This window comes from Dendrobates tinctorius, unplaced genomic scaffold, assembly GCF_039654945.1.
Source record: "Dendrobates tinctorius isolate UK_male_01 unplaced genomic scaffold, ASM3965494v1 ptg000140l, whole genome shotgun sequence".
Taxonomy (NCBI): domain Eukaryota; kingdom Metazoa; phylum Chordata; class Amphibia; order Anura; family Dendrobatidae; genus Dendrobates; species Dendrobates tinctorius.
Window position 1 is genome coordinate 7,655,515 of NW_027361808.1, and position 12,772 is coordinate 7,668,286.

Below are 12,772 nucleotides of genomic sequence, written 5' to 3' on the forward strand. Positions count from 1 at the left end.
GCTGTAACCTGGACTCAGCACCATGTACAGACCCCCATACATGCAGCAGTGCTGTAACCTGGACTCGGCCCCATATATATAGACCCCCCCCCATACATCCAGCAGTGCTATAACTTGGACTCGGCCCCACATACAGATCCCCCCCATACATCCAGCAGTGCTGTAACCTGGACTCAGCACCATGTACAGACCCCCATACATGCAGCAGTGCTGTAACCTGGACTCGGCCCCATATATATAGACCCCCCCCCCCCATACATGCAGCAGTGCTGTATATATATATAGGCCCCCCCCATACATCCAGCAGTGCTACTATAACTTGGACTCAGCCCCACTTACAGACCCCCATACATGCAGCAGTGCTGTAACCTGGGTTCAGCCCCACATACAGACCCCCATACATCCAGCACTCCTGTAACCTGGGCTCAGCCCCATATACAGACCCCCCATACATGCAGTAATGATGTAACCTGAGCTCAGCCCCATATATAGACCCCCCCCCATACATGCAGTAATGCTGTGACCTGGACCCAGCCCCATTTATAGACCCCCCATACATGCAGTGATGGTGTAACCTGGGCTCAGCCCCATATATAGACCCCCCCATACATGCAGTAATGCTGTAACCTGGGCTTAGCCCCATATATAGACCCACCCCATACATGCAGTAATGCTGTAACCTGGGCTCAGCACCATGTGCAGCCCCCTATACATCTACATTTTGTATGCAAAAATGGGGGGAGGGGGGCAGGTTCTGGTTTCTTTTAGCCACATTTTCTTGTAGACAAGCATGTTGTCATTCACATATTATACAAGTGTTTGCAACATTTATCGTATACCTTGCTACTCACCACCTGTGTGCTCAAGAAGAAATGTTCACAGCACTGCAATATGCCCGAATGATAGCCATATAGCCAGCCCAGGTACAGCTGCTTTTTCACTGAAAGATCATTCTGAATGAGCTCTCTTAAAGGGGTCTGTCAGAACGCTCTACCATCCGGAGCAGTGTATATGGGCATTTAGGTCAGATGCCATCCAATATTTTATTCAAGAGGAATCCACATTTTTACATGGAAAAACAGGGATCGCAGATTTCAAGGTATCATGTTGTTCAGTTTCCGACAATGTACATGCCCATATAGACTTCTTAGGATGGATGATCCTACTGACAAATTCTCTTTAAAAATTTTCAGATCACAATTTATCTTTCAGTGCAAACATTCTGCCGATTGCCGACAAACAAGCAAAGGGTCCCGTTTCACATAGTGACGCACAAGGCTGTGGAGTCGGAGTCGGTGCTCATTTTGGTGGAGTTGGAGTCGGTATAAAATGGACCGACTCCGACTCCTAAAATATATAATAAATTGGGTACAGTAATTCAATGCAGGATGTGCTGAATATTTTTTCATAGGAGTTTGGGAAAGTTATGAAATGTCCTATAAATGGCTGTTCTATTCCTGATCTAAGGCTACATTCACACACAACGTTTTTCCTGTGTTTTTTGAGGATACGTTTTTCAGCTGCAAAAGCTGATCATCTTTTTAAAAAAACTGCATCGCCTGAAAGGTTTTTGAGCTCATAGATAATGTTTTCAATAGCAAAAGCAGATTAGAAATCTGCTCTATCTATCCATTTATCCATATCTGTCTATCCATATCGTATCTGTACCAAAAAGAATGAAAACCGGGTAGTACACCAATATATATTCTGTTCTATCTAAACATCTTGATTATTGGATCATAAAAATGATTAAATGTCTGAGGTTCACATTGTACTACAATAAATTTTTCACTTAAATATAAGCAACATGTGTGGGAGTCGGAGTCGTGGAGTTGGAGTCGGTGTAAGGGAAATTGAGGAGTCTGAGTCGCAGGTTTGGCTTACCGACTCCACAGCCCTGGCGACGCACCAGCGATCCCGACAGCGATACGACCTGGTAGGGATCGCTGGTGCGTCGCTAGTAAGCTGCCAAACAGGCACATCTCTTCAACGATGCACCAGCGATCCCAACAAAGATACGACCTGGTAAGGATCGATGGTGCGTTGTCACACAGCAGCTATTCTGAACGATTCCAGCCTGCGTCCCTGAGTTCTGCGTCGCCAACGAAGTTGCCCGTCGGCGTCAAACACAGCAATGCATGCTGGCCAATGGGACGATGAAAAAATGGCCCAGGACATTCGAGCACGATCAGCGATATCCAGCGGGGTGGCGGCCGCACCTATATGTCACACGCAGCGAGAACGCTGGTGACATCGCTGTTGCGTCACAAAATCGGTGACGCATCAGCGATCTCTATGTGAGACGGGGCCAAAAAGCGCTAGTTCGTGGCAATTGCTCTTTTGCGCTATGCAAAGAAAATAATTGTTCTTGTGCGTATCGTCTTGTGAGAAACAATGTTATCTAAGTGTAATAAGTGATGTATTACAGATCGCTCAGTGCGCATTGTTTGCTGCTGGCTGCCCATGTAAAATTGCTATTAAACGACTGCTGACGGGTAGAGATTTAAGCTGGAGTCACACATAGCGACTTACCAGCGATACCGACACCGATATCAAGGTGTCAGGGTCGCTATGTGATCGCTGGTGAGCTGTCACACAGACAGCTTCACCAGTGATCAGCGCAGCGACGCCGAGCGCCCGGCATCGCTTGTCATCCCTGTAAAAAATAGAATTAAAATAAAAAATGTTGTTCTTACCTTCCGATGTCCCGTGCAGCCATCATGCCTCTCTCCACGCTCCGGTCCCAGTAATCCTTTGCGAGAATGACCCCGAGACGTCACGATCTCGTGGGAGCGTGGAGAGAGGAAGGCTGCGCGGGACGTCGGAAGGTGAGAATAACAATATTTTTTTATTTTAATTCTATTTTTTACAGCTGATCGCTGGTCTCCCGCCTGTCACACGCAGCGATGCGTGCTGGCCAGCGGGAGCCCAGCGACCAAAAAAATGTCCAGAGGTTTCTTACAGCGATCAGCGATACTGGCAGGGGGGGGGGGCCGCTCGCTGATCGCTGTCACACACAGCGATCTCGCTGGTACGTCACAAAAGTTGTGACTCAGCAGCGATATCGCTAGCGAGATTGCTACGTGTGACTCCCGCTTTAGTGCTGCCGGTCATTAGTTTAAATGGACCCTAAGGACATTATGTGTTCTCTACACTTGTCAACAGTTTGGAAGACTGGAATGGGATTTGGCGAAAAACCAGATCTGTGATTTGTAACCCCTTGATCTGGAGGGCTGGGATGAACCCGTGGAATCCCATGCCTGCCATTGTGTCTTATTGGGGTCCATTGTCTGTTTCCCAATTTATTTTTTGTAGCAGTGTTCATCCTTGTTTTTCTCAAGAGTATCAGATTTCTAGGCCATTACCAGACTTAAGTACCTGCAGTCATAATAGGGGAAGCCATTCATGGTTGAGATGGGAATACGTTAATCTATGAACACTGACCTTGCTGGGTTTATGGGATTTTGAGTAAATGGGATTTACAGAAATTACATGGCACCAATGTGAAGATAATTTTGACCAATTCTGGCCACGGCATTATACATTGGTGCTTTGCCGTGTGACCTTCATAGACCCTACTGAACATGAAAACATTGTACCGGGTCAAAGTTCTAAAACTGACCCTTCGGATCTGTATGTGTTGATGTGAAAAGATCTTCAAAATCTTGTTTGCTGGTGGTCAAATATCTAATGATTTCTTTGTCTTGTCTAAATAGTCGAAGTTCATATTTCAGATGTTCTAAAATTAGCGTCACTAAGTGGTTGATAAAGGCACATTTTTCAGGTAGGTTACAACAGTAGCATTCTAGACGTAAATGTAGCTATTTGTATTGCTCTACGCCCGCTTCACCCTAGTGAACATGTCAGCAAGGTAGGCATCCATTTGTCTCCTTTTAGACTTTAGGCTATGTGCCCACAGTAGCGTTTTTGAATGCTCAGGAAACGGGTCTCCTTCCCAGAAAACGCTCGTTTTTGATGCGTCTTTTGGACTATAGGAAACAACCAAAAACGCAGACCTAAGCGGAAATTAATGAACATGCTGCGTTTTTTACCGCTAAGCGTTTCCTTAGCGGTATAAAACGCATCCATTGGCCTAAAAAGGCCAAAATGCATTAAAATGAATGGGATGCTTCTTTTAAGCGTTTTTGATGCGGTTTGACCCCGAAAAACGCAACGTGGGCACACAGCCTTAATCTGTACTTGAACATGCTTTGAATTTTTCTATATGCCATCTTGATGCCAATACCCAGAATAATCACGTATTCATATTTTATGGTTGAACAAACTTGAGAAGTTGGTGTAAGGACGAACTGTTCACAATACCAAGAATCAGAGGCTGTATTGAAAACTGAGAATAATAATTATTGCTGCAGTTTTGATAAGTTGTAGGCAAGATTCACACACCCGTGTTGCGGTCTGAGTACGGACCGCAATGCACAGACCAGTTTAAGGTCTCTAGACCTGAACGCCATAGCCTCATATATGCCTATAGAGCTGTTGAGTTTGGATCAGGAGGATTATGGCTAGCCCATGCATCATAGACTTTTGTCTGGGTACGAACGTCTCCTCGTTTAAAAGGCTTTGATGATTTATTCTCCACACACTAGCTGTCCGCCATGGTTGTAGATGATCAGATGATATATTTGTGATTTATTTTTGTCGTCATCCTGTTACAGATTGGGTGAGAATTCAAGATGATTCAATGAAACTTGACAGCCTGGAAACGTGAAAATAAAACCTGTTCTCCAAGGAGGAAATTCATTGAACTAAACCAGAAGAAGATGGATCAGAACAATAGTTTGCCCCCTTTTCAGGGATTGGCATCCCCCCAGGTGAGTATTATATCCTAACCCATTTCATAAGAAAAGTAAATGCATGCTTTAGCTGTTCACATTGGCATTTTGCCATTCGACCAAACTTCCCAGAACTTTTGATGAAAAGAACGTGATACGTTCTCTAGAAGTGTATTGGCTACAACCATATGTACTGTTACCTGGAGAAAATGAGCACCGCACTTTATCTTCATACCTAGTTTATCTTGTCTAACACCTACTTCTGCAGTATGGGGTAAGCTTAACCAAAAACCTGAAAGCGAAATCTCATTATGAATGTCATAGAACCTACATGTCAAACTCGGGCCCCTGGGCTTTATCTGGCCCAAAATCTAATTTTAGTTGGCCTGTAAGAAATTACAAAATGTCTAGTACATCTGGTCTGCAGTTAGACAGCACATGCTAATACTACAAGTCCTATTTCTGTTGTGGCACGCTCCATGGTTACATTGATTTTAACACACTCAGTAGTAACGCGCTAACCAGCTATGAAGCACTTCCTGACCGGCATTCACCTGAGCCGGAAGCTCCTTCTAGTGGGGCTTGGCCTCTTTAGGCCTTTTTGGATCATGCCATGATTTATTTTATTGCTCTCCTTCATGTATTCTCAATTTTGTCTTTTTGTACATTGTTAACCTTTTCCTATGTATTGAGATGTTGCCCTTCTTGTACATTCCCTACCATCTTTATATGGGGTTGTAAAAATTCAGGTAACTGATTCCCTTAAAGGGAACTTGTTAGCAGGTTTATGCACAGTAACCTACAGACAGTGCCAGGTCGGCACCGTTATACTGATTACTATGATATCTTGGTTGATGAAATCCGTCTTGTGGTTGTTGTTTAACCTTTAAGGCCCCTTTACATTTAGCGGTGCACCAGCGATCGCAACCACGATACGACCTGGTCAGGATCGCTGGTGCATCGCTAAATGGTCGCTAGTGAGCTGCCAAACAGACAGATCTCACTAGCGATGCAACGGCGGTCGTACTCACCTTTCAGACGCAGTGAGGGTGACCGTCTTCCGCCTGCGTCCATGGCTCGCTCATCGGCGGCAGCAGGATGCCGACGATGAGAAATGGACCAGGCCGATCTTGCGCGATCAGCGATAGCCAGCGGAGGAGCTGGTCGGAGGTAAGTTTCACATGTAGCGATATCACTAGCAATATCGCTGTTGCGCCACAAAATCGGTGACGCTTTAGCGATATCGCTATGTGTAAAGGGCCCTTTATTTTCAGTTAATGAGATTGTCGTGCTTCAGGGCAGTCTGTGGGGGGTCTTTATGTGGTGCTCTGATTAGGTATGCATCTGTACTGCTTCTGACAATGATCCTCCGTGACCTGCCCTCTATTTTTACATACTGAATATTATATGTTTTGAAAACAAAATCACATTCGGTAGGCGGCAGCACCTGTGTTGCAGCATGATCACATCTATAATAATAAATGCCCTAAGCAGCTTCCGGTTGTAACAACTTCCGTCCAGTTGTAACCGGTGACGTCACCGCACACCTCTTTCCATGTTAACCCTCAACACACCACTCCTCCTCAGCACACACACTCCTCTCACCTTTCACCATCTCCACTCACATCCAATCACTCTTTCACTCCACATACGACCCTTTCTCTCGCTCCATCTCTCATACTCACGCCGTCATCGCCGCTGATCCACGATCCCCGACATCATCTTTCGCCGGCGCCATCCTGGATCCAGACGTCCTCCACGCCGGCGACATGTTCTTGCGGCGACGCCATTTTGGATCGGCGAAATCCCGCGATAGTCAAGAAGGCGTCGCCGCAAGAACATGTCGCCGGCGTGGAGGACGTGGGGATCCAAAATGGTGTCGGCGAAATCTTGCGAGATTTCGCCGACGCCATTTTGGATCCCGAAGTCGTCCACGCCGGCGACATGTTCTTCCAGCGACGCCATCTTGAGTATCGCTGGATTTCACGATACTCAAGATGGCGTCGCCGCAAGAACATGTCACCGGCGTGGAGGACGTCTGGATCCAGGATGGCGCCGGCGGAAGAAGATGTCGGGGATCGTGGAGCAGCGGTACTATTTTGAGGAAGAATATCTTTTTTTTTTTTTTCATCTATATCACTAAATCCATGATGAATGTATTTTTTTTTTCCAAACAATAAGATATACAGTGTAAAATAGGGGGCAGGTCTCCGGAGGATCAGTAACCTGTCAGAAGCCATACATTTGAATACTTAATCAGAGCGCCACATGTAGACCCCCCCCCCCCCCCCCACACACAAGCCACCCCGAAGCACGAGAATCTCATTAACGCAAAACTGAAAATAAAGATAAAACAACCTCAAGACGGATTTAATCAACTAAGGAATAATTTTAATCAGTATAACGTCGCCAATCTGGCCGTGTCTGTAGATTACTGTGCACAATCCTGCTGACAGGTTCTCTTTAAAGCTTTGCTTGTTCCAGATTCAATGTTTAAGCAAAACTTGAAGTTTGTTTCCGCTTGAAAAGATTCATCGTTATATTTGATGAGAAGGAAAACTTCCTCAGTTGTAGACATTTTATTAATAAATATCAAGGTTCCCCTGCGGCTTTGTCAAAGTTTTTAATTTTGACTCTCTTTGTATTTAGTTTGACGTCTCTGATAGTGTAATGTCACTTCTGAATTTTCTTCTTTTGATCTTTTTGCATCTTACTTTTGCAGGGAGCAATGACACCTGGAATCCCCATCTTCAGTCCTATGATGCCCTATGGCACTGGTTTGACCCCACAACCTGTACAAACAACAAATAGTTTGTCAATTCTTGAAGAACAGCAGAGACAGCAACAGCAGCAAGCTCAGCAGTCCACATCCCAGCAAGGCACTCAGGGGTCTGGCCAAACCCCACAATTGTTCCACTCACAGACTCTAACCACAGCACCTCTTCCAGGCAATACACCTCTATATCCTTCCCCTATGACACCCATGACGCCTATCACCCCAGCGACTCCAGCATCGGAAAGTTCTGGGATCGTACCACAGTTGCAGTAAGTACACTGTTATGAATGAGTCACCGGAGGAGGAGAAAACAAAAATACAAGCTAGGTCCAGAAAACCGGAGAGGTTGGTAGCTATCGGATTGCAGACCCCTGATCCTATACACCACAACTAACAGTAGCCGTGGGGGGGTTCCTACGGTGCCCTAGACCGCTCGTCACAGCCGGAGAACTACATAAGCCTAAAGAAGGAAAGGGGAAATCTAAACTGCCCCAGAGCAGACCCCAAAGCAATAGACAGCCCCCCAACATGTATTGTCGGTGAAAAACAGATGAAAACACAAACACAGACAGACAGGCTGAGCAAACGATGGGGCCCAACTAACTAGATAGGACCGCAAAGATGCTGGCTGCAATCCGCAAAAAACCCTACCAAAAATGTCCCAACCGTCTGATAGGGAAAAAGGCCCTGAAGTCGCTAGACTTCAAAATCACTATATCAGCACTCAGGTATATTCTGAAAACAGAGCAAAGAGATCAACTGATCAGAGACAAAAATGGAATTCAGCCAGTCCCAACCAGGACTGGCTGAATACAAACACTAAGGAAACCAGACAAAATCTCATGGAATAATAGCAGGGCAAAAAACTTAGCTGTTAGTAGACAGGAACTAAGCTGGATGCAAGAGCTCAGAGCAGAAAGGATCACCAGCAGCCCTGCAGGGCGTCGGCTGCCTTATATCCACTCAGAAATTCCAGATGTCCAATAACACTCCGGCTGTTCAGATGACAGGTTCTTCCCATCCCAATCAATTTCACTACCTCTCTTCACCAGCAGAGGGAGTTCATCAGACATCAAAGGTGAAGGGGAGAATGAATTCACAACAGTACACTATATATGTGGGTCTTTGCCTAAGAATGCTTCATTTCTACACTTAGGCTTTTTGGAGTTTCTCTAAAACTATAGTCCTACTCTGTGCCTATTAAAAGTGTAGCTATGGGATTTCAAGCCATTATTAAATTCTTGTAAATCTAGTAAAGTTAATGAAAAATATGCTGTATACTTAGGTTGTGCTAATCCTCCCTTCATACTCCTTCTAGTCGATGGAGAAGATATTGCATGACTGACAATATAGGTTGTAGTTAACGCACATTCACACTTTGTTTATTAATATATATATATATATATTTTTTTTTTTAAGGAATATTGTGTCCACGGTGAATCTTGGCTGCAAATTGGATCTTAAAACGATCGCACTTAGAGCTCGAAATGCTGAATATAATCCGAAGGTAAATGATCTGTAATGTAAGGTAACGTTCAGTTTGACAGATTTTTCTGCCTGAAAAATCAATTCAATAAAACTAATATGCAGAAAAGTGCTCTAAAGCCATTTGTTTCTGGTTGGGGAATGTCTTCTCCAGTAGATTAATTTGTCAAATTTTAGGGTTTTTAAGCCTAATTGTATCAAGAGTTGATATGTTGCTGCTTTTTCCACATGGGGAAGAAAGGCACCATGTCCACTGCGGTGTGAGTTCCCATTAAAATGAATTGGATGCGTATTCAAAGAGTATTTAAAACAGTTCACATGTGGATTTTGGAACAGAAAAAAATCTCCGTGGACATATCTTAAAGAAAACTTCTTCCCAATATGCAGTTTGTTCTGTAAGGAGCTCCTCTCAATAAGTTTCTGTACACTTATGGGGGCACATAGGCAACTACAACCTTGTTTTGTACAGTTGTGGCAAAATGTTTTAAGACTGACACAAATTTTGTTTTTCAGAAAGTTGTTGCTTCAGTGTCTTTAGATCTTTTATTTTCGTTTATTAACTAAGAAAGAGAAACCACATGTACATTTATGCATACACCAAAATAATACACACGCATTTTGCCAAAATAATTGTAAGTGAATAGCAATTCACACATTAAATTGTTTCTACAATTTAGTTTCACAGGTCTGAGTTATTGCTTAGATAATGAATTATTAAACAGGTGAACAGAAGCATTGTCAAGCTCTATATCTTGAAAGTACATATCACAAAAGCACTACCGATCTAATTAACCCCTTCCCGATCTGTGACACAGCGTATGCGTCATGAAAGTCGGTGCCAATCTGACCCATGACGCATACCCTGTGTCATGACGTCAAAGCCCCCCTGCGGGTCAGGTGACCGGGGTTAATGAAAAGTCACCTGACCCGCAGATATAGGGGACTTTGTAATTCACCACTGGGGGCGTGGCTTCTCCCCCACGTGGCTACGATCGCTCTGATTGGCTGTTAAAAGTGAAACAGCCAATCAGAGCGATAGTAATATTTTATCAATGAAAATTGATGAAATATTACAATCCAGCCATGGCCGATGCTGCAGTAGCATCGGACATGGCTGGTGGCACCGATCCGACCCCCCCCCCCCCCAACTGAATGACAGCGTCGATCTGCCGCCGCTGTCATCATCTGACAGGCTAACTAGATAGGAAAGGACAGGAAGGCTGCTGTCTGCAATCCGTGAAAAACCCTATGAAAATAAGAGCCAACAGACTGACAGTGAAAAAGGCCCTGAAGACGCTAGGCTTCAAAAAAGCTATGTCAGTACTCAGGAATATTCTGAAGACAGAGCAACCGGCAAAAGGAGATTCAGCTCACCCCAGCAGGGAATGGCAGAATCCAGAAAAGCAAGGAAAACAAAAACAAAACATAAACACTAACAGGCAACGCAGAAAACTTAGCTTTAGAGGAGCAGGAATCAGACTGGTGTCCTAGAAGTCCACAGAGAAATCACCCGCAGGGCAGAAGGGCGTCGGCAGCCTTATATCCAGTCTGTGACTCCACTCAGCCAGTCATCCTCATTAGGCTCAGGTGCCTGATAATCAGGCTCATTACCTACCTTTACCAGAATAGGGAGTTCACCAGACCTCCGTGACGAAGGGGAGAATGAACTCACAACAGTTAGGGTGGAATTAGGGTTGCAGTTAGGATTAGGGTTGGAATTAGGGTTAGGGGTGTGTTAGGGTTGGGATTAGGGTTAGGCTTGTGGTTAGGGTTGGAATTAGGGTTAGGGGTGTGTTGTGGTTAGGGTTATGGCTAGGGTTGGAATTATGGTTAGGGTTTGGAATTAGGGTTAGGGTTAGGCTTGTGACTAGGGTTGGAATTAGGGTTAGGGGTGTGTTGGGGTTAGGGTTATGGCTAGGGTTGGAATTATGGTTAGGGTTTGGAATTAGGGTTAGGGTTAGGCTTGTGGCTAGGGTTGGAATTAGGGTTAGGGGTGTGTTGGGGTTAGGGTTATGGCTAGGGTTGGAATTATGGTTAGGGTTTGGAATTAGGGTTAGGGTTAGGCTTGTGGCTAGGGTTGGAATTAGGGTTAGGGGTGTGTTGGGGTTAGGGTTATGGCTAGGGTTGGAATTAGGGTTAGGGGTGTGTTGGGGTTAGGGTTATGGCTAGGGTTGGAATTAGGGTTAGGGGTGTGTTGGAGTTAGGGTTATGGCTAGGGTTGGAATTAAGGTTAGAGACAGGGCTGTGGAGTCGGTAAGCCAAACCTGCGACTCCGACTCCTCAATTTCCCTTACTCCGACTCCACGACTCCGACTCCGACTCCCACACATATTGCTTATATTTAAGTGAAAAATTTATTGTAGTACAATGTGAACCTCAGACATTTAATCATTTTTATGATCCAATAATCAAGATATTTAGATAGAACAGAATATATATTGGTGTACTACCTGGTTTTCATTCTTTTTGGTACAGATACGATATGGATAGACAGATATGGATAAATGGATAGAGCAGATTTCTAATCTGCTTTTGCTATTGAGAACATTATCTATGAGCTCAAAAACCTTTCAGGTGATGCAGTTTTTTAAAAAGATGATCAAATTTTGCAGCTGAAAAACGTATCCTCAAAAAACACAGGAAAAACGCTGTGTGAATGTAGCCTTAGATCAGGAATATAACAGCCATTTATAGGACATTTCATAACTTTCCCAAACTCCTATGAATAAATATTCAGCACATCCTGCATTGAATTACTGTACCCAATTTATTATATATTTTAGGAGTCGGTCCATTTTATACCGACTCCGACTCCACCAAAATGAGCACAGACTCCGACTCCACGACTCCGACTCCACAGCCCTGGTTAGAGATGTGTTGGGGTTAGGGTTGTGGTTAGGGGTGTGTTGGGGTTAGGGTTGGAGATAGAATTGAGGGGTTTCCACTGTTTAGGCGCATCAGGGGGTCTCCAAACGTGACATGTCATCATCTGCCCCCCCCCCTCCCCTTCCCTTCGCTTTCCGTTAGGGTTGCAGTTAGGGCTGCAATTAGGGTTAGGGCTGCGGTTAGGGTAGCAGTTAGGGGTGGAATTAGGGTTAGGGGTGGAATTAGGGTTAGGGGTTGCAATTAGGGTTAGGGGTTGCAATTAGGGTTAGGGGTTGCAATTAGGGTTAGGGGTTGCAATTAGGGTTAGGGGTTGCAATTAGGGTTAGGGTGGAATTAGGGTTGGAATTAGGGTTAGGGTTGGGGTTAGGGTTATGGCTAGGGTTGGAATTAGGGTTAGACATGTGTTGGGGTTAGGGTTGTGGTTAGGGATGTGTTGGGGTTAGGGTTGGAGATAGAATTGAGGGGTTTCCACTATTTAGGCACATCGAGGGTCTCCAAACGCGACATGGTGCTACCATTGCTTCCTGCCAATTTTGCGTTCAAAAAGTCAAACGGTGCTCCCTCCTTTCCAAGCCCCTACGTGTGCCCAAACAGTGGTTTACCCCAACATATGGGGTATCAGAGTACTCAGGAAAAATTGCACAACTTTTGGAGACTAATTTCTCCTGTTACCCTTGGGAAAATAAAAAATTGGGGGCTAAAAAATCATTTGTGGAAAAAAAAATGATTTTATTTTCACGGCTCTGCATTATAAACTTCTGTGAAGCACTTGGTGGTTCAAGGTGCTCGCCACACATCTAGATCAGTTCCTTGGGGGGGTCTAATTTCCAAA

At 44.7% G+C, this 12,772-nt stretch overlaps 1 protein-coding gene across 2 annotated transcripts in view; it reads left to right on the top strand.

Moving 5' to 3' along the window:
* The window catches only part of TBP (TATA-box binding protein), a 116,965-nt gene that overhangs the window by 34,476 nt on the left and 69,717 nt on the right, over window positions 1-12,772 (top strand). For both annotated transcript variants that reach the window (XM_073545106.1, XM_073545107.1), the window contains exons 2-4: window positions 4,677-4,832; window positions 7,516-7,838; window positions 8,989-9,076. In XM_073545106.1, the coding sequence (XP_073401207.1) occupies window positions 4,782-4,832; window positions 7,516-7,838; window positions 8,989-9,076 (462 nt within the window). In that variant the 5' untranslated portion in view covers window positions 4,677-4,781. The remainder of the gene's footprint in view (window positions 1-4,676; window positions 4,833-7,515; window positions 7,839-8,988; window positions 9,077-12,772) is intronic.